We start from the raw sequence: 19,770 nt of genomic DNA, 5'->3' as shown, positions 1-19,770 counted from the left end.
TTTTCCATAATTATAATTTATAATTAAAAGATTTTTGAATAACTTTAATAGGAGATTAATAGAGATATACACTTTGTTGATTAAAAGAATCCAGAATTATTTTTCTTGTCAATTTAATGTTGTATATATTGCGTGTTATTTATCTTTTAATACCATATGCTTGATTTTACACATTACAAGTTTAACTGTATTTAATTGCGATGAAGAAACTGAAGAAAAATTTTTACAGAAACGAGAATTTTAATTTGCGATTTAATTATATCATATTCGAAACAATGTATCGCATTACTAAAAATCTATCCTTAATTGCATTTTTTTCAATGCAATTTCTATACTTTCTTTACGTTGCTATTCAAGTCTAAATTAATATATATATTTTATATTTGAAACTCTTTTGCGATTTTTGTTGATTAAAAAAAATCTAAAAAATATTTTCATTAATATTTAATACACATAATTTGCGGCTTGTTTATTTTTTCTAATTCTAATAACATTTAATTTTTTTCGTAGGTATATCAAGGGTATATCTATGTTTGCGGCTGTTCACACATCTCCCACTTTTTCGAGCATAGAAATACGCAGCGGCTAATTGGTCACCGGCGATTTTGTGGTCCTATGTGCAAGACTCGTAAAAGGAACGCATAGGGATATATCGAATTGGCTGCGACGCGGGCGCAGTGGCGAGGGCTGGCTGCTGGTTGGTTGTAATGGTGGCTTGGGAAGATTTTTGAGGTTATACCGAACGGGATCGTCCGGCGAGGATCGTGCTTCTCTGAATTGCGGGGGATCAACGCGCGAGCGATCATAGATCCGGCAGACACGTTTCGTCGTTGCGAGCGAAGAGACGCGCGAGTCCAGCCGATCCTGGGTGGCAGGAGCGATTTTCGGCGACGACAGCAGCCAGCCCAGCGTTCACGTGAATTCAACATTCACGGCGTTATCCGTACGGCAAAGTGGACTCGATGTCGATAATATGTCGGCCACAAACGACTTCAGGACGACGCGGATGCACAGGATGGCCCATCGGGCCGTTTGACGATTATTTATGAATACACGGAGGGGTCTGAAAAGAGGGTGTCCACGATACAACAACATGGTGAAGGAGAAGGCGAATTCGATCCGCATCTACGATTCCGAGGGCTACAGACGTAGAGCTGCCTGCATCTGCGTCAAAAATGATCTCGAGGACGAGGTGAGCCAGCCAGCAGATGGCACCTCCCGATATTTTTGCCGGCACGTGGATCCTTTTATTTATGTCCCGCGTGTTCTCGAGCGAGTTATTTTTCTTGGAAAAAAAAAAAAAAGAAAGAAAGGATCTGTCAATCAGCTGATTGATCGTCGAGACGACGAATATACAAATCGTTTAGTTACATTTATTTATATCCCGCGTGTTCTCGAGCGAATTATTTTGCTTGCGAAAAAAAGAAGAAAAAATGATCTGTCAATCAGCTGATTGACACATTTATCGTCGAGACGACGAAGATCGAGCGAATTCTCTTGCGTAGCTTCTCGTTGTTAATTCTCTTTGCAAATTGCAGGTACTATTAGTTACATCTAGTCGAAGACCCGACAGTTGGATAGTACCAGGCGGCGGTGTCGAACCCGAGGAGGAACCAGCGGTCACGGCTCTTCGCGAGGTCCGGGAAGAGGCTGGCGTTCTAGGACAGTTGGGCCGTTGCCTCGGCACATTTGAGGTTATAACCCGTGATGTATGCCATACAAACAGATATTATTATGTTACGCTCCATCTCAGTGTCGTCATGATTTTGTTGTCATACGCTGCTATTCTATGCATCTCAATCATGTATAGCAATCTTGTATATTGCGTACTGCTGTCTGAGACACGCCAATGATCTCCCTTTACAGAACACAGAACACAAACACAGAACGGAAGTGTGGGTCATGCGGGTGACCGAGGAGCTGCCAGAGTGGGAAGACTCGCGTGCTATCGGTCGGAAGAGAAAGTGGTTCACCATAGCAGAGGCCCTGCTGCAACTTGGCCAGCACAAGCCCGTCCAACGCTCTTACTTGCACAGCCTCCACAACACTAATCCTCGACATAATCCCATTTCTCAGCTGTCCAACCATTCGCACTCCACGATGGCATCTATCGAGCTGATGAATAACTCTAGTAACAATTCACGTTTAAGTGAACACAGCTAATATCATCGTGAATCATACATTTCTATCGAAAATTCGATCGCCATGAAGTATCGCTGTTGCTCCTCCTTTCTCCCCTTAAGGGATTTACACGGTAACAACTTACTCCGCTGTGTTTTATACATATAAATTTATATTACCTACCTACACTTATCTTTATTATCATGATATTATTCTTAGGTTAATTATTACTACTATTACTATTGTATTTACGTTTACTTATATATAGATTGTTGATGATGAATTGTTTCGTAAAGGAACACTTTTTTTTGTAGTAGGTTCTCATTTCTGATGTGATTTTTTTTATGGAAGAGAAGAATAATTTAAGTCAATTGTTTCATTATTATATTTAGCGTTTTGTGCCTAATATGTACGTAGAATGTCATACACATGATTCTTTTCCACACACATCTCATACCCTGGATACACCGTTGTGTGAATATCTTGGTAACTTTTTCTACATTTTCTCAAGGCGAAGAAAAAGTTACGTGTACTTGTTAGCATAAAAATGATAAATTATGTACTTTGTATATTAACTTCTTGAATAAATTTTGTAATGATTTCTGCGAAGTATATAAAGAAAATGAGTGCGAAAATATCACTTTATACTCTGTTCGATAAAAATATCAAAGTTTTGTTATTTATGAGTTATTTTATATAATTATATATAATACAATCTTATGATGTAACATTAAGTTGCATATAATTATTTTATTTTAAATGTGAAATAAGTGCAAGTATATACATATATATCGAACAAATCTTAGATCTTTTTCTTTTTAGCTATATTTTTGCATTTTACTTTATTATTATTTTTTAAAATTTAAAGCAATATTTTTTTATATATATAACAGGTTCAAAGCTCAAAGGAATGCGCATGCGCGAATAAGAGAATCACACGTGGTTGTGGTTTTTAACTGATAAACAATTTCTCATTTAATTTCGTAATTTAAGAAAGATATAATATCAATAATAGATTTATCGTGATATCTCTTCAAGTAAGTACATATTTAATTTCGAAAATATGTTTAATTAATTATTAATTAGCTGTATAATTTATATTTTAAGATCGGCATTCTTTGATTAGGTTAGGATATATATTACATGTATACAATATTTGCACTTTAAATAGAATATACGAATTATTCCAAATATTTTATTAATAATTATAAAATTCGTCTTTGCAGTTAACGTTGTTGTCCGTCCGATATGCCTATCTATTTTAATGATACGCTCGAGGAAGTGGAGGAACCGATGGAAGGTGTCGCGAACGAAGACGAGAGCAGTGATGACGAATCCATGGAAAACGCGAACGAGGATCCTAAGGAGACTGGATCGAAAGTGTACCTTCCAGGAAAGGCCTTGGAAGAGGGAGAGGAACTTATTGTCGACAAATCAGCGTACAAATTATTGCATCACGCGCAATCTGGTGCACCATGTCTCAGCTTTGACATAATACCAGATGATTTAGGCAACTGCAGGGAGAACTATCCTTTGACCGCGTACATAATTGCTGGGACACAAGCTGCCAAGACGCACGTCAATAATCTCCTTGTCATGAAAATGTCTAATTTACATGGCACTGAACAACGCTCCGAAGATTCAGAAAGCGAATCGAGTGATTCTGAAGATGAGAGCAACGAACGTAAGCCAGTAATGAATGTTGCGTCTATAAAACACCAGGGATGTGTTAACAGAGTGAGGTATTTTATAATATTTTATGTTATAGAAAAGTAATTCTTGACAAAGACTTGTGAGAAAAATGTATACTTAGACATTTTTATAATTTGTAACATTTGCAGATGTACAAAGCTTGGTGAAACAATACTAGCTGCTAGTTGGAGCGAATTGGGACGTGTAAATATTTGGAACTTGCAAGAGCAGTTAAGTGCAGTTGAAAATCCCAGCTTATTAACAGCATATCGTAACAAGTACGCCAAAGCAGATAGTGGTATTAAACCATTGTATACATTCAAAGGCCATCTCTCTGAAGGCTTTGGTCTCGATTGGTGCCGTACAGAACCGGGCACTTTAGCGTCTGGCGATTGCAAAGGTAACATTCACATATGGCGAATTGACAGTAGCGGTGCATCCTGGCATGTAGATCAAAGACCATACAATTCACATGCTCCGCACAGTGTGGAAGATTTGCAATGGTCGCCAAATGAAAAGAATGTACTGGCATCGTGTTCAGTAGATAAGAGGTTCGTATATTCTTCTCAAATATATATTTTATATAGCTTGCAAATTATTTCATAAAGATTTCTCATAACAGCATAAAAATTTGGGACACTCGAGCGAGTCCACAGAATGCATGCATGTTGACGGCGTCCGGCGCTCACACAGCTGATGTCAATGTTATCTCGTGGAACCCGAAAGAGAGTCAATTTATGATATCAGGCGGAGACGACGGGCTGCTATGTGTATGGGATTTACGACAATTTGGAGCTAACGGTGCAAGTCCAGTCGCTACTTTCAAGCAACATATCGCACCAGTTACCACTGTGGAATGGCATCCAACAGAAGCCACGGTGTTCGCTTCCGGCGGAGCCGACGATGTAGTCGCTCAATGGGATTTGTCAGTAGAAGTAGATCGTACAGAGGAACCACAAGACAGTGAATTGGCCAAGTTGCCGCCGCAATTGTTATTTATACATCAAGGTCAGTCGGAAATAAAAGAATTACACTGGCATCCACAATGTACAGGAACTATGATAACAACTGCGCATTCAGGTTTCAATATATTCCGTACGATTAGCATATAATAGAGAACACCTCTATTTAAAAAAAAAAAATAGAAATAAATATTTTGTATATAAATGACAGTATATAAATATTTTATTTTGGCAATATATTATGTAAAATATATCCAACAAATTTCCTTTTTTAAATTAATTCCTAAAATAGATTTATTTTATCTAATTTTTTAATTTTAATAGTCAAAATTTTATATACAGACAGATTTGGATAAAAGTTGCAGAATTGCTCACTTGTATGTATTTAAACATTATTTTCATAAAATAGTTATTAGGACATTGTAGATTATTCATTTATTTATTAATAATAACGACAATAAGTGCCTTATGGTAGGCCTGCCATGCGGACAATTCCATGGATTCTGCATTTGTGCCATTTGCATTATTAGCTTGTGCATCTCATTGGTATTCAGAGCTGTGCCAATCATTATCGCACTTCGACACGCTCTGGACGCCAGCATTTGTTTAACACGACTAGGACGATATATTTGCTTCTCCTTATTTTCGTTACCCGCTTCTCTGATGAGAAATGCTAATTCCTCTATATCCTCTGGACCAAATTGCCAATGACCACTCACAGGCATTCCTACTAATTCTATCTTCTTGCCAGATTCAGCTAAAACGATTATTGCAATATCATTTCAGTAAAATTATAATATTTCATCAATATGACATTTTGTTTCATTAACTTTTTTACAAACGAGTAAATCGAATTAATTATAAATTAGTTATAAATTAGTTATAATTTGTCGTATGAGAATTAAATACGTGTACATACCTTGCTCATTGATATTAAAGGTAAACCCGTTATCCTCAAACATTTGTTGATGTTCTACGAGTATCATTTCGTTCAATGCAGAAAAATTCAGTGGCTTTGGCACGATGAGCTTTTGGGTTTTCAGCTTTGTTTCGTTACTGAGCTTCTCAAAGCGAAACTTTTCGTCAGTAGCATGCTGATCGATGATAAATAAGTCATCTTCCAATCGAGCTATTATAAAACCCAGATTAAACTGACCTATTACTTCCATCTATAAAAAATGTTTAGATTAAAAATATAAATATACAATGTATTTTTTAAATATTAATATTACATAGTATAAATATATGTTTATATATTATAATATATAAACAGATTTACTATTTTTACATTTATTTTTTACTATTTATTATTAATATATATACATATATTTATGCATTATGTATAATATTAACATATTTCTTGCATATATTTTATTTATAATGATATATCAATTGATTATGTAGCAAAATCAGTTAAAAAATTGTATGTATACATATATATAATTTTACCAACCTTGCCAAACGAATCTTTTGTCAATTCTCTTTGCAGTTCCTTTTCAGCTTCACTTTGATTGGCTTCCATTTGTATTCTATATTTTATTCTTTTTCCTGTATTGATAGATGCTTTAACAATATTTTTTTTTTCTTCTAATTTTTCTTTGATCATTATAAAGCTTATCATCATTTCTACATCTATAGGTTTTTTCATTGATTTAATATTCGTTTGAATATAATCATTTTTTACTGTATGTGATTCTGAAGATGATATTTGTAACTTTTTTGCTGGTGGATGAGCATAATTAGGTGAAATTGTCCTTTTTAAACCAGACTTGAACTCCGTTAAAGGCTTGGCTATGAAATTTCCTTGGAGTTTATCCCATTTTGTCGTTAAACTAAATTTTAATATTGCTAATATGAGACGTTCTTGCGTGAAAAATATCGTTCTCTTGTCGGGAGTAACATTAACATCGGCGCACTGCCGATCTAACTTGATATTTAGAAAAACAAATGGATACTGCTTATTATTATACTTATGATACACATTGTTCACCAGTTTACTGACTTTCGTGAGATCGCACGGCCGACCGTTGACATAAAAAAATTGTCGATCGGGCGAGGAACGTCCGATCGCGTGATCACAAGTGCTCACATAACATTCCCAGTCAAAGTCTATTGTAATGTCGTTAGACAAATTATATTCTTGCAATATTGCTTCGTCTGGAGGCTGTAATTCAAGTTTAATTATTCCATCTAGAGCCTTTTTGCCAAACACCGAATTTATATTATCCAATATGCTATCCGTATTTCTTGTGGCTACTATAAGTTGAGGAGATTTGCTCGTTATCAAATTGGAACACGCAATCTTGATGTTGGTGGAAACCAAGCAGTAACTATACAAGACTTGAATTGTGCGTGCATACTCCTTCTTCAGATTTTTCTGAAACTCCTTTGCCCTTACAGGTAGATTTTTGAATATGTTCTTTATATGCACAGTGGTTCCCTTTTCTCTAGCGCATGGTTCCTTTTTCGTAAGTATGCCATTGTGATCAAATTCCAATTTGAAGCCATGCTCACTGCTCGAATGCCTGGTGACAATACTCAATTCGGACAAGGCGCACAATGAACTCAGTGCTTCACCACGAAAGCCAAATGTATTTACTTCAGTTAAGTCTGTGAATTCCCGCAGCTTTGATGTGTGATGTTTCAAGCCTGTGAGTAGAGAGAAAACATTTTTTTAAGAATTATTTTAACCAAATAAATTGATTTTTAATTATTATTTTTATTTATAGATTTACCTAAGCCTTCAAAATCCTGTTCTAAAACACCACTACCGTTATCACTGACACTAATGCAGGTTTTACCATAGTCAATAAGTTTAACATCAATCACTGTGGCATTGCTGTCCAAACTATTCTCCACTAACTCTTTGACGGCGATTGCGAGATCGATCACTACCTAGTAAGAGATTTATATAATATAATTTCAATTCTTTTCTATACGATAAGAAAAATTGATTTATAACAAATCAATTTTTATGTTACAAACTTGTGTTTATATAAACTTAACCTTACCTGGCCGGAACAAATGTGATGAATAGTTTCTTTATTTATAGCTTCTATCTTTTTCGACTTTTCTGTTGTTGCGACAGGTTCCTCCATCGTTTCGCCCTTTTGTACTTTACATTACATTCAAATTAACGTTAATGATTCTAATAATTTTTACAGTTTCCCGTGTCGTTGTTTGGTATGTATTTACCGGCATAACCTTTTTACACTGGATAAAATCCTATAAACGTATATTTACATATTATATATAAGATATATTTATGTGCGATAATATATATTTTCTTTTATGCCAATGAAATTCTTTGAATTTCGAGTGATTATAATTTTTTTATCACGTTCTTCAATAATAGAAAATTATATATATACACACACACTCTCATATAGCAAATATAGTTTGTATTCATTTTCGTTTTTATAAAAATAGACGATATTTAACTATATTCAATTATACAATAGGAAAAAATAATTATGGCAAATTTAGATATTTGTAGATATAAAAAGATTTCATTTATAACATAAAAAAATAACAGAAATGACATATCAAAATGTGTGTCAATATATAATACATTTTGATATATTTATTGATAACTTTTTTTACATTATTAATATACACACTGGAACCCTACCGAAAACAAATAATTTTACAAGTCAGATCTAACTCCAAATCCAGGACCTGGTGGTGGAGATGTTAATGATGTAAGTCCACCTGCAGGATCAGCCGCGAATCTTGGAGAATTCTGTGGACCCGGTGGAGGTCTTTCGCCTTTCTTAAGAGCATTTATTACAGCTGTTGCAGTCTCTGGAGTCAAGTCCTCCTACGAAAGAGAAAGAGAAAACAAAAATAAATATAGTTTTTCATTACTGTTAAAATTATCGCCTTTATTTTTAAGATGATAATTATACATACATAATAATCATCGTTTACTTGGAACATCGGAGCATTCGCGCAAGCACCGAGACACTCCACCTCCGAAATCGTGAACAGTTTATCCGCGGAGGTGCCGCCGAGTTCGCAATTCGTAGCCGCCGTCACAGCCTTTACTATCGAATCTGAGTCTCTCAACCAACACGGTGTGCAGGTACAGATCTGTACGTGATACTTGCCCATGGGCTTGCGATTGAACATCGTATAGAATGTGGCTACCTCGTAAACTCTCATACGTGGCACATTCAATATCTCTGCGACTTTGTGCATCGCAGAAATAGGTAGCCAGCCGTGTTGCCGCTGTGCTAGATCCAACAGAGGTATCATGGCACCACGCTTGTGACCTTCGGGATATATGGCGAGAATAGCTTGGATCCGTTTCTCATTTGACTCGTTGAATTCGAACGGTGTATTAGGATTATCATGTTCGCTATCTCTGTGCTAAAATTGGAATACAATGTAATATCATGTTAATATCTTCTGATTGAAATGATATGTTATTATTTATCATACATACCACAAACAGCTGATCTGATGCGCGATTCACTGTTGTCTGCACTCCCCTAATGTTTCTTGGAGCCTGTTAAGAATAAAATTACTCTTAAATAAGAACCATATGATCGAGCAAGGGGTCAAGTGACAGATGTCAAATAGGCAAAGAGAGAGAGAGAGAGAAATAATCTTCTTGTCAGATTTCAAATATTTTTATTCTTTACTTATTTTGCTTTTCATAAATTTAAAATTAGTATAAAGATAAAAATATTTAAAAAATATTCTTTTTAAATAAGACCATGCATACTTTATATTGAATAAAATATAGAGACTCTTGTCACTTTTTGTGCGTGTGTAAAAATATTATAATTAAAAAGATATAATTTACAAAGTTTTCGCGACAAAAAACGAATCGTCTCTAATTGTACAAAGTCAATTTACACAAATTAAAAGGCTCAAAGATTATGTAAGGTATTTGAGGTTATAGCAGAGAAATAAATTGCGGCGAATATATAGAAATGATAAAGTTTCCGCAAAATATTACAATAAAATTAAAATATACACTCACGAGGAGCCCACAAGCTCGACGTAGAGACGTCAACATGTCAATACAGCTGAATGTCAAGCCCGATACGAGAAAATTCTTGTTCACAACACTTGGAGCATACGTCAAAAACTCGTATTCCGCTATATTCATGAAAAAGCAGACGACACAGAAAGTAATCAATTACGTGCTTATGAGATGAGACGCCATGCTGCCAGTGTTGCCAATTTCAGGGGCGAGCCACGAGCCGCGGCGGGTGGTGGGGGGAATGGCGTGTTGGGGCTCGGGGGTGCGCGCGCCGTTTCGTCACGTGACCGTGTCACGTGGCTGCGTCACGTGGTTTGGTGTGCCCCCCACCACCACCTCTGCGCAGCCGCCAAACCACGTGACGCGGTCACGTGACGAAACGGCGCGCGCACCCCCGGGCCCCCGCCACGCTACTCCCCCCACCGCCCACCACAGCACGCGGTCGCCCCTGAAATTGGCAACACTGCATGCTGCTGCAGAAATTCATGTGGATAAGCCAAAAGTGAGCAAATCAAAATAAATTTGAATCATATGTATAATCGCGAGAGAAGTAAATTTAGTTTTATATCTGAAGAGAATGTGCAATTTATCTCTAATATATTTATATATATATATATATTTGAGAAAAAGTTTACATATTTGTAAATAAAAGTAAAGACAACAAGAGTGCAATGAGTGCAAGTATGAAAGAAACAATGCATAATTTGAGTAATATTGTGAACAACGAACATATCCATGGAAATGTAGAGGTAATTCTGCAAATTCTATCTTGGACTCTTTCATTAATTTCTTTAATCTTTTATGATATTTGTTATTATTTGTTTGAGAACTTATCGACGACTTATCTTTCTTACAAGATCAATTTCAAATCGTCAAGTGCGCTTATAGGTTATGTTATATTAATTTTTCCATAAATTTATTGATCTATATATAAATTTATGACAGATATTATCATATATATATATATATATATATATATATATATATATATATCTTTGTTCACCTTCTTGACATTAAAATTATTGTAATAATAGATAATTATATTTATGCAAAATATGTGCTTTTTCAAATGCAAATATTTTATATACATTTATCAAGCAATCTCTCACAAGTTATGCAATGTAATAAAAGAATTATTAAAAAACTTGATAGAATAAAATTTTCCTAGAGATATTTAAATTTTATTATACTCTCTTGAACAAAATATTATTATGCTATATAATTGTAGCAGGCAATTGTTCCTGAGGAGTCACCAGCAAAGCAGAAATTAAGAAGTTGGCTAAACCAACATTTGCGAATTGAAATGACTGATGGAAGAGTCTTAAGAGGAGCATTCTTGTGTACTGATCGTGATGCTAATGTTATTCTTGGCTCGTGCACTGAATATCTATCTACCGAACATACGGAAGCAAGAGTTTTAGGTTTGGTAATGGTGCCTGGTCGACATATTGTTTCCATACATCTAGATGTTTAAAACGGCACTGCTCTTACAAGTCTGTAAATATATAATCCACTCTATGCTTATTTATTATTTACTGACATAGATATTATGAGTATACTATATTTGCCTTTTTGACAGCTTAATTTTTGCGACATAAATAAGTTAGTGAGAATTAAAAGATATAAATACTGCTGTTAATTGTTGATACTGTTAATTACTGATCTAACAAATATAACAAACATTCGTATTACTTGATTAATTTTATTTGAAAAATATTAAAAAATTAGAAATAATGCAAAAAAAATTTTTTTTCTTTATTAGTAATTTTTTCAATGTATAATTAGACTAGACACACCCATAGAATAGCAAGGCATTTTAGTTATTTTTATCATGAAGGTAAATCCTAAATGGAAGATTTATGAGAACAATTAAGCTCTACTGCTTTAAATATCTTTGATTTCATAAATGCATTTTTATCTGAAAAATAGATAACGACAAGAATTGAGATAATTGAATGTGAGATCAACATTAAATATGTACAGTACACCTCACAATAAATATGAGAGGAAAATGTTTCATTAATACAATCTACCATAATATGACATAAATTTTTAATCTTTTTTTTTTTTAATAAAATTAAACATAAAACATATTCCAAGCATTGAAAACCATTCCCTAGAAGAATGTACTATTGTTTTTCAGTTGTTTCCTTACTGTCTTTGATACACTTTCCCTGTATATGCCAGTATGCGAGTTCTAATTCTCTATTGCTATCAAGTTCTGCTTTAATTTTACTCATTGTATCATCTATTCTTTGTAAAAGTGTGTTGCACAAATTTTCCATCTCACACAAATAACTTAGGTGTGAGGTAGTTGTTGCTATATTATATACATATTCCATAGAGTTAGATAATTTCTAAAAAGATATTTGTACATTATATATAATTATATATAATTTTTATAATGCTTAACAACATATTTTTAACATGTTTGTGTTTTATATGTATGTCACACATGCGTGCATACATTTGTATGCTGTGACATTAAATTACACAATATTATTTATATGTATAGTATAAAAGAATAAATTTTATTTGAATATTAATTACTTTAGAAACCATTTTATTCATAATTTTGATCTTAATGTATGTTCTAAAAATTATTTACTCCAACATTTATTAAAATCAAAGTCAGTAATAAAGATGGCTCTTAAAATAATTATCAGAAGTTTTACTATATATGAAAGGTGTTTAAAATATGATGTTAAGCACAAATCATTATTGTATGCAATAGCATTATCATTATTTTCTGCAGTAATATTACCACAAGTTGCTCCTTCTTTTCGTGCATTTCATTTCGTACTTCTACAATCAAATCCCAATGCTCATCACTTACATTGTACGTTAAAGTTTCTTGAAGAAGTGAAATGAGTTTGTTCAGTAATTCTCTACAAAAAAAATTAAGCTTGTTCAATAATGTTCTATAGTGAACGATATCACAGAAATGTTTCATTTTTCACAGATCTATATCTTGTTTTTATTTACCTATATTCAATACTCAAATCCGTTACTGTCATAAAAGTGACAGTTAATGTCTGTGTTGCACTATTGACAGCATTCAATACAGATTGTTTTATCATATACTCGTGAGTTAGTTTGTTTAAGTCCACGGGTTCAAATTGTAACTTCTTATCTGCACTAGGCTTTTCAGAAGAAGTACAATAGGTAAATAACATGCTTGATGTATACTGTATATCAAAACAAGAAATTTATTAATTTTTACAATGCAGAAAGATATTAAAATATTAAATGACAATTAATATAAAATATTCTCACCATAGCAGGTTTAATATTTTTTAATAATTTTCTAAAAATCTGACGCATTGACATATTTGTTGACAATATATATAATTAACCTTATAGATAGTCGAACCACTGTCTAATGTTCAAATCGAGTAACCTCTGACAACTTTTTTTTCTTATTTATCCCTTTTAGTCTTTATTCGATTCAAAGAGTTTAATATATCTATAAAATAAGAATGTCATTGCGCGTATTAAAAGAAAGCGAGTACGATAGAAGACTATATTCTCTATAACCTCACTTGTCAAAATCAGATGGTAGTGAGAAAGAGAGAAGCACGAGAGTAAAGATTAAGTTTATGAAGATTAATTAAGAATAAAAAGGTTGAAAGAATATAGACATTTGTTAATGTTTAATTTTTCCTTTTTCTTCAACACTGGGCATATATTTTAAATGTAGAAAGTGTAATCAATTTTATGCAAAAGAATCTTAGTTTATAAATAAATAAATTAAAAATAAAATATTTGTCACGGAACATTTTTAAATGTTCAATTATCAAAATTTCGATTTAATAAAATAAAAATAAAATAAAAAATAACATGTCTTACATAATCACACACAATATCATACATATATATAATTAAGAAAAATAAAAGCATAATCATGTATTTTTATCGTGACAATTTTGTTTTTCGTATATATCACACAATAATATTTTATATATATATTTTTTATTTTTTTTTATTCAAATTAATAAATGCCCTAAAGTAACATTCGAAATTACACAATTGTCTTTATTAGAAGGATAAGAATTCATTGAATCAAAATGCCTATTTATAGAATAATGTCATGTATGATTTTTTGATTATTAGAGGATTTTTCTAAACATTGAGAGAGAGAGAGAGAGAGAGAGAGAGAGAGAGAGAGAGAGAGAGAGAGAGAGAGAGAGAGAGAAGAGAGCTGAAAAACCAATCTTATCATTATTTTTAAGTGATAAATTTTTATCTATTATATACTACAAAATTATTTTAGATATATATATATATATATTATATATATATATATAATCTAAAATAATTTTTATGCAATATGTTCATAAATAATAAAAAATAGAAAGAGATTTATGCATGTAAATTTTCATTTAAAAAAGATACAAATGTAATATAAGCATATAAAACTATATACTACAAAAAAAAAAGATTATTATTCTTTAAGAAATATATGCAAAATCTTTGTTTTCATTACTCACATTTTTACAAATATGTAGTATACCTTATGTAATTCTCTATGTAATAATATATAAAAGATATACTTGCAGCAAAAGACATTTCATATGCAAGTTCAAAAATTTATGTTAAGGATTGTGAGGATATTTGAGGTAAAATTTTCATGGAACTAGCCTCTTTTCTCTTTTGTATCTAATAAATTATGTAATAAATTTTAACAAGTTTCATATCAAATAAATTGAATATTTAAATCTGCATTATTGTTTGGCACGTAACATAATTATCGCAAATAGTGCCAGATAAAATTAATATTTTCCAATAACTTTAATAATGAATGAATAGTAAAACTATGTATATCCTGGTATAAATACATATTATTAATTAAATGAGAGGGAACAACTTGTATTCACATTTTCGCAGAATAATTATCCAACCACAGCACACGTAAGAATTCTCGTTCTGATTTTAAATGCACTGAATGAAGAGATAATCTACAGAAATTGCCTAAATCGACAGATATCGTCGATCAATAACAAACAGAATCACACACTCTTTTTAAATAAATTATTTTTTATAGTTCTTGATGGGTTTTTTCTTGCTTGTCACTTAATTGCGGTTCCTCGCTTTCTGATAAAACTAATGGATCCTGTGTAGCGTCCATTGGTTTCAATATCGGTTCTTGTTGTTCTTCCGCATTATCTGATGCAGTTTGTTCTTCAGTAAATTTGTCATTTTCAGTTTCAGGGGCAGCTGATTCTTCATTTTCTTCTGTTTTACTATCAGTCGTTTGATTCGTCACAGTTTCCTGTTTCGGCCTCCAAATCTTCACTTTATTCAAAAGATATTTAATTTCTCTGTCAAGTAGCTCCATTTTATTTACGATATGGCGGACTTTGTATTTTACTGGTACGTTTAACGGTGCTTCCGCGAAATAGTTCAAAATTGTTTTGTAATAATCCTGAAAAATATTACTCTTTTATATATCATATACTAGCATTATAAAGATTATGTTATTATATGTAATAATAACATAATGCATTATTAGTTTAAAATGGAAATATCATCAAAGTTACATAATTACCTGCGTCTCGTTAATTGCTTTTTCTAACGTCTCGACTTCAACTTGCGTAATAATCTCAGTCGTTAAACTCAAGTTACGCATATTCTCTAAGAACGTTTTACTGCCGTTGAGTAAAGAAACCATTCCTTTCAGAACTTCCGGACGATCTCGGTGTTCGGAAACTCTCTCGTAGACATCGTTAGTTAGCTTTTGCAATGTTATTAACTTCTCCTCATATACTTCCGCAGTCGCGGTGAATCCATCTTCATACAACCACTCGGAGATCTCGGCACAGGCTTTGCGGATTTCTTCGGCCTCTTTGTCTTTAGCTGCAACCGAATATTCTTCGGAATCGAGCTTCTGCTGCGCGTCGATTACATACGACTCGAGATTGTTTAACGCGGTCTCTCGACGCACTTTTTCAGAATCATGCACATCCAAACGATGTATTCTAAAATACAGTTTTATCAAATATAAATATTGTTTAATATAAATATAATTGTGCCAAATATTAGTATCTAAATATGTATATATATGAATATGTATATGTAAACATATGTTTGCTTACTTTTCTCGAGATTCCGTAAGTTTCTTGCCGGATAAGATTTGTGATCCTAATTTAATCTCGTTTGAACTGATAGGTTCTTTGATTTGAATAATGGTAGATTTCTTTTCTTTATCCGCTTTCTCGGTCTTATTTGGAGCTTTATCATCGTCTATTTTCGTCTCATTTTTCTTCTTTTCCTTCTCTTCTGTATCCTTTGACGGCTCTGGAGATTCTGGTTCTTCATGCACTGGTTTTATATCCTCTTTTGGTACTTCCTCTGTTTTTTCTGATGGTGGATCTTGTTCTGTCTGAGAACCTAAAAGATCAAGATTTTATTATGTAATTTTTTAAATACTTGAATAATATATAATTAGTGGTTAAAACTTATTCGATATATAAATGCAGGTCTTCTAAAGTTTAAATAACATTTAATAGAATACGATGCACACATTTTATAAGTAAAAAATGTATATAATATGAGATCTATTCTATTAAATTTATATATATATATATATATATATATATAAATTAAATAGAATATAATATATACATATAAAACATATAATTAAACATAATAAAATATATAATTATTATAGAATCAAGTTATATTGTTGCAGTGATAATTAAATACTAATTAATTGTAAATGTGTATATATATAAACTTTCGAGAAATTATATTGTTATACAAGCACATTTACAGTTAATTAGTATTTAATTATCACTGCAACAATATAATTTGATTCAATAATAATTATATACTTTTTGTTACATATTTATTGTACAAATCTATTATCACTGTAAAAATTTCTGCAAAAAATGATATCAAAATGTGACAAAATATTCTTGCATATATTCTTGCAAATATGACATATTTTTGTTTCCATTACACATACAAATAAAACATTTTTTTGAAAAATAAATAGTTCTTTAATATACACAAAGTATAAAAAAGAACGACAATCATGTAAATATAATAAATTGAGATCCATGCAACAAAAATTAATAGCATCATTTTTTGCATTGCCTTCAGCACAAACCTGCAAAAAATTTACTAATAGTTGAGCCAAGTATTGAAGAGAAAGTACCCTCTTCTTCGTCAACAACAGTGCTTGATTTTTCCGATACTAATTCTACATTTAATAAATTTAATATGCCACTATCATCTATATTAAAATGCACTTTGATTCCTTTACTCTCGGCATCTTCCTTAGCATGCTTTTCTAAAGCTTCAACTACGCCATTCAACAATATAGTGGATATATTTAAATCTCCAATAGACCTGTAAAAAAATTTAGATATTGTAGTTTTAAACATAATAATATCGACTAATACTTGAAATTTATTTCCAATATTAAAGCTAAATATAAAAACTACAAATACTTACTTTATCTCTGTTGGAGATAAATAATCTAACTCAGCATAATTCACATGAAAATCAAAATCTTGTGTATGTTTATTAAATGTAATAATCTTCTTTTGTGGAAAAGGATTCATTTTGCCAAACATCATCTTTTTCACCTGTACATAAAAATAAATTTTGAAAAATTTGTGGTTACATATATATGTACATATATATGTGTATATATATATATATATATATATATATATATATAATATAGTTATTCAATACAAAAAAATAAAATACATTAATAGATAATACACACATACAATCAGCTCATACCTTTCTAACTTTATTATCGTTATTTCTATCAAAAATTATTTGAATTGGGAATAATATAGCATCTTTTGTAACAAATTTCTTCACTTTAAAACCCTGACTGAGATCAGCAGCTTTGTATGCAGCTCCTAAAGCAGCTGCCTCATCTGTATTTACATTCTTTGCCAATTCTGTCTTTACATATTGGTACAATGTCTCTTGTACTTTTGGCATACGAGTACCTGCTCCTACCAGTACAACATGCGATATAACATCCATTGTCAAAGCTGAAACAATTTTATAATATATTGAGTATGTACATAAATATTTGGCTATTAAAAGAATCACAATTTTGTGTTTTACTTATAAAAAGGTATTCACCTGAAGTTTCTAAAGCAATCTTCACAGGATTTGTTATACGTTCAAATAAATCAGCGCATATTTCCTCCAGTTTTTCCCTTGTAACTTGCATTCTGAAGTCAATGTCATCTATTAAGCCTTCTATCTGGGCAAAATGATCTGCATTGGCGCTGAGTATAGTTTTGACGCGTCCGGCTTCTTTGAAGAGTTTTGCCATCGCTCTCGGGCTTGTAAATACAGAATTTGGTGTCTTTTTTAGCGCGTCAAATTCTTTTGCTAAATAATTCTGTAATCTAATTTGCATCTCTAGTCCGCCAAGTGTACGATCATATCCCACGCCTAATACATTAACGTGAGGATTTGTCTCGACAAAACCCCTCTCTTTCGTCTTCGTGTTTTGATAGCTGACAACCGTCGCCGTAGTGCTACTGGCTCCCATGTCATAAAACATAATGTAATGTGCAGAATCATTTATTTCAGTTCTGCCGAATACACCGTAGTTCAAAGCGACCGCTGTGTAATCGTTTATGAGCTGTAATACTTTCAACTCGGCAAGTTCCGCCGCTTGAATCAAGGCTCTCCTCTCGGCTTGATTAAAAAATCCTGGCACAGTGATAACTGCCTCGTTTATCTTTTGATGGGCCGAAGACTCCGCCATCTCCTTGCCCTTGTGCAGTATTTGTGCGAGTAACTCTTCTGGAGTATATGTTGTATTTGTATTTAATCTAAACAATACAGTTTTCCTCTCATCATCAGCAATGATGTCGTAGTAAGGAAATCTTTTCAGGTAAAGTTGTACTACTGGATTGTCTATAGGCTTTCCTAAAAGATCTAGGATGTAAGAAAAAGTGTTCTCAGGAAATCTCACTCCAACCACTTGGGCATCCTCGCCGAAAGATCTTTCCCCATCTCTGAATGCAATCGCAACTGGCGTTTTCCTCTTGGATTCCTTATTTAAAGCTATTTCCATAGGAACACCAGGCTATAAAGCAGAGCAAAATAAACAAGGCTTATTTAACAAGGAATATAATCGATCTTTCAAATACAAAAAGTACAGCAAACATGTTCGATTAATAATTTTCAAATACAGAATCATCAATCTGTAAACTAAATACATAGTCACTAGAAAAACCGATTATTTATGTTACGTACCGAAACAATAGCGACCTTCATCCATTCACTACCAAGGTCGATGCTCATAACGGCAATTTCTTCACTAATACCGATGAAGGTAGCGATGATGAGTAAAGCTAATGATGCCATCGACATACTTCTTGATGAAAACTCCATCTGGAAACGAAATGGAAATCCAAGATATACCTTTTCGGCGAGAGAAAAATCGTAAAAAATTCAGGGACTCGTATACGTGTTCATTGATGAGATGTGTCAATTGATACACGAGGCACTAGCTGTCAATTTTGGTTATGAATACCGGCGCCGTAAAATATGTCAATGGCAAAATAATGACGCACGCTCACCCTGTATCCACGTTTTCGACAACACGTTATTCGAGAACGATTCTCAGCTGTAGACCATTTAGAAAACACGTATGTGCATATCGCAATCTTTTATCAAATCAACAAATGTCTAAGCGTAATCTTTCTCTTCCACCGCTCTCCGTGAAATTCCGCAATATTCCGCATCGCAGACACCATGTGTCGGTGTGGCACATCGCGATTGGTAAAAGGATGAGAGAATACTTGGCTCACATTGGGCCGCGTTGACAAATCGGAGCCAATTTTCGTGCGACTGCGCTGTTTAATTCTCAGGAGTGTTCGCGGTCATAAAAAAAAAAAAAAAAATGATGAATTATTTCCATAGACATAGGAAATATATAAATAAATATAAATATAATAATAATATAATTAATGTAATATTGATTTCTAAATATATTTCTATGTCTGATTATTT

At 32.7% G+C, this 19,770-nt stretch overlaps 7 protein-coding genes across 9 annotated transcripts; 3 read left to right on the top strand and 4 right to left on the bottom strand.

The window, feature by feature from the left end:
• The first annotated feature begins 548 nt into the window (after positions 1-548).
• Aps (diphosphoinositol polyphosphate phosphohydrolase 1 Aps) lies at positions 549-2,738 on the top strand. Of its 2 annotated transcripts, none has more exons than XM_083047733.1 (3): positions 549-1,192; positions 1,539-1,694; positions 1,867-2,738. In XM_083047733.1, the coding sequence occupies exons 1-3, from the start codon at positions 1,046-1,048 to the stop codon at positions 2,161-2,163; spliced, it is 600 nt and encodes a 199-aa protein (XP_082903859.1). In that variant the 5' UTR covers positions 549-1,045; the 3' UTR covers positions 2,164-2,738. The 2 variants fall into 2 exon arrangements, with proteins under 2 accessions (XP_082903859.1, XP_082903858.1); XM_083047732.1 differs by having other exon boundaries at positions 551-1,192; positions 1,539-1,709; positions 1,867-2,737.
• A 294-nt stretch (positions 2,739-3,032) lies between these two features.
• Positions 3,033-5,018, top strand: L(2)09851 (WD repeat-containing protein 1 l(2)09851). The gene is made up of 4 exons (XM_083048139.1): positions 3,033-3,158; positions 3,348-3,863; positions 3,963-4,364; positions 4,436-5,018. Exons 2-4 carry the CDS (start codon positions 3,370-3,372, stop codon positions 4,923-4,925), a joined length of 1,386 nt encoding a protein of 461 aa, XP_082904265.1. The 5' UTR covers positions 3,033-3,158; positions 3,348-3,369; the 3' UTR covers positions 4,926-5,018.
• A 66-nt stretch (positions 5,019-5,084) lies between these two features.
• Pms2 (mismatch repair endonuclease PMS2) lies at positions 5,085-7,888 on the bottom strand. Its single transcript, XM_083048137.1, has 5 exons — positions 7,787-7,888; positions 7,511-7,670; positions 6,229-7,424; positions 5,695-5,944; positions 5,085-5,532 (listed from the first exon to the last, which is right to left on the bottom strand). The coding sequence occupies exons 1-5, from the start codon at positions 7,871-7,873 to the stop codon at positions 5,207-5,209; spliced, it is 2,019 nt and encodes a 672-aa protein (XP_082904263.1). The 5' UTR covers positions 7,874-7,888; the 3' UTR covers positions 5,085-5,206.
• Positions 7,889-8,340: 452 nt separating this feature from the next.
• Positions 8,341-9,971, bottom strand: Nd-24 (NADH dehydrogenase ubiquinone). Its single transcript, XM_083048405.1, has 4 exons — positions 9,766-9,971; positions 9,223-9,285; positions 8,688-9,146; positions 8,341-8,595 (listed from the first exon to the last, which is right to left on the bottom strand). The coding sequence occupies exons 1-4, from the start codon at positions 9,892-9,894 to the stop codon at positions 8,422-8,424; spliced, it is 825 nt and encodes a 274-aa protein (XP_082904531.1). The 5' UTR covers positions 9,895-9,971; the 3' UTR covers positions 8,341-8,421.
• A 270-nt stretch (positions 9,972-10,241) lies between these two features.
• Positions 10,242-11,459, top strand: Sbat (LSMD1 domain-containing protein Sbat). Its single transcript, XM_083047728.1, has 2 exons — positions 10,242-10,517; positions 10,997-11,459. Exons 1-2 carry the CDS (start codon positions 10,440-10,442, stop codon positions 11,240-11,242), a joined length of 324 nt encoding a protein of 107 aa, XP_082903854.1. The 5' UTR covers positions 10,242-10,439; the 3' UTR covers positions 11,243-11,459.
• Positions 11,460-11,567: 108 nt separating this feature from the next.
• Positions 11,568-13,358, bottom strand: LOC145941576 (uncharacterized). The gene is made up of 4 exons (XM_083047727.1): positions 13,045-13,358; positions 12,754-12,956; positions 12,533-12,656; positions 11,568-12,125 (listed from the first exon to the last, which is right to left on the bottom strand). Exons 1-4 carry the CDS (start codon positions 13,096-13,098, stop codon positions 11,898-11,900), a joined length of 609 nt encoding a protein of 202 aa, XP_082903853.1. The 5' UTR covers positions 13,099-13,358; the 3' UTR covers positions 11,568-11,897.
• A 767-nt stretch (positions 13,359-14,125) lies between these two features.
• Positions 14,126-19,522, bottom strand: Grp170 (hypoxia up-regulated Grp170 co-chaperone protein). 2 transcript variants are annotated; one of them, XM_083047725.1, is made up of 9 exons: positions 19,338-19,522; positions 19,012-19,149; positions 17,881-18,841; positions 17,524-17,786; positions 17,227-17,360; positions 16,880-17,121; positions 15,864-16,158; positions 15,317-15,746; positions 14,126-15,193 (listed from the first exon to the last, which is right to left on the bottom strand). In XM_083047725.1, exons 2-9 carry the CDS (start codon positions 19,147-19,149, stop codon positions 14,807-14,809), a joined length of 2,850 nt encoding a protein of 949 aa, XP_082903851.1. In that variant the 5' UTR covers positions 19,338-19,522; the 3' UTR covers positions 14,126-14,806. The 2 variants fall into 2 exon arrangements, with proteins under 2 accessions (XP_082903851.1, XP_082903852.1); XM_083047726.1 differs by having other exon boundaries at positions 16,928-17,121.
• Positions 19,523-19,770: the final 248 nt, after the last annotated feature.

Source organism: Prenolepis imparis, unplaced genomic scaffold (genome assembly GCF_030444845.1).
Source record: "Prenolepis imparis isolate NDT839.2.m4 unplaced genomic scaffold, iyPreImpa1.0 SCAF_10, whole genome shotgun sequence".
Classification (NCBI taxonomy): Eukaryota; Metazoa; Arthropoda; class Insecta; order Hymenoptera; family Formicidae; genus Prenolepis; species Prenolepis imparis.
This window is presented reverse-complemented; position numbering and strand designations above follow the sequence as displayed.

Bases quoted from the DNA above. Each gene is read 5' to 3' on its own strand.
- Aps (XM_083047732.1), top strand. From the start codon at position 1,046: ATGAATACACGGAGGGGTCTGAAAAGAGGGTGTCCACGATACAACAAC. The intron at 1,193-1,538 runs GTGAGCCAGCCA...TGCAAATTGCAG, and splicing joins AAAATGATCTCGAGGACGAG to GTACTATTAGTTACATCTAG. The intron at 1,710-1,866 runs GTATGCCATACA...CTCCCTTTACAG, and splicing joins TTGAGGTTATAACCCGTGAT to AACACAGAACACAAACACAG.
- Pms2 (XM_083048137.1), bottom strand. From the start codon at position 7,873: ATGGAGGAACCTGTCGCAACAACAGAAAAGTCGAAAAAGATAGAAGCT. The intron at 7,671-7,786 runs GTAAGGTTAAGT...ATCTCTTACTAG, and splicing joins ATCACATTTGTTCCGGCCAG to GTAGTGATCGATCTCGCAAT. The intron at 5,945-6,228 runs GTTGGTAAAATT...CATTTTTTATAG, and splicing joins CAAAAGATTCGTTTGGCAAG to ATGGAAGTAATAGGTCAGTT.
- Nd-24 (XM_083048405.1), bottom strand. From the start codon at position 9,894: ATGAATATAGCGGAATACGAGTTTTTGACGTATGCTCCAAGTGTTGTG. The intron at 9,286-9,765 runs GTGAGTGTATAT...TATTCTTAACAG, and splicing joins GTCGAGCTTGTGGGCTCCTC to GCTCCAAGAAACATTAGGGG. The intron at 9,147-9,222 runs GTATGTATGATA...TTCCAATTTTAG, and splicing joins CATCAGATCAGCTGTTTGTG to CACAGAGATAGCGAACATGA.
- Sbat (XM_083047728.1), top strand. From the start codon at position 10,440: ATGAGTGCAAGTATGAAAGAAACAATGCATAATTTGAGTAATATTGTG. The intron at 10,518-10,996 runs GTAATTCTGCAA...ATATAATTGTAG, and splicing joins ATATCCATGGAAATGTAGAG to CAGGCAATTGTTCCTGAGGA.
- LOC145941576 (XM_083047727.1), bottom strand. From the start codon at position 13,098: ATGTCAATGCGTCAGATTTTTAGAAAATTATTAAAAAATATTAAACCT. The intron at 12,657-12,753 runs GTAAATAAAAAC...TTTTTTTTGTAG, and splicing joins GATTTGAGTATTGAATATAG to AGAATTACTGAACAAACTCA. The intron at 12,126-12,532 runs GTAATATTACTG...ATATCTTTTTAG, and splicing joins AAAAGAAGGAGCAACTTGTG to AAATTATCTAACTCTATGGA.
- Grp170 (XM_083047725.1), bottom strand. From the start codon at position 19,149: ATGGAGTTTTCATCAAGAAGTATGTCGATGGCATCATTAGCTTTACTC. The intron at 17,787-17,880 runs GTGAATACCTTT...AAATTGTTTCAG, and splicing joins GATTGCTTTAGAAACTTCAG to CTTTGACAATGGATGTTATA. The intron at 17,122-17,226 runs GTAAGTATTTGT...ATTTTTTTACAG, and splicing joins TTATCTCCAACAGAGATAAA to GTCTATTGGAGATTTAAATA.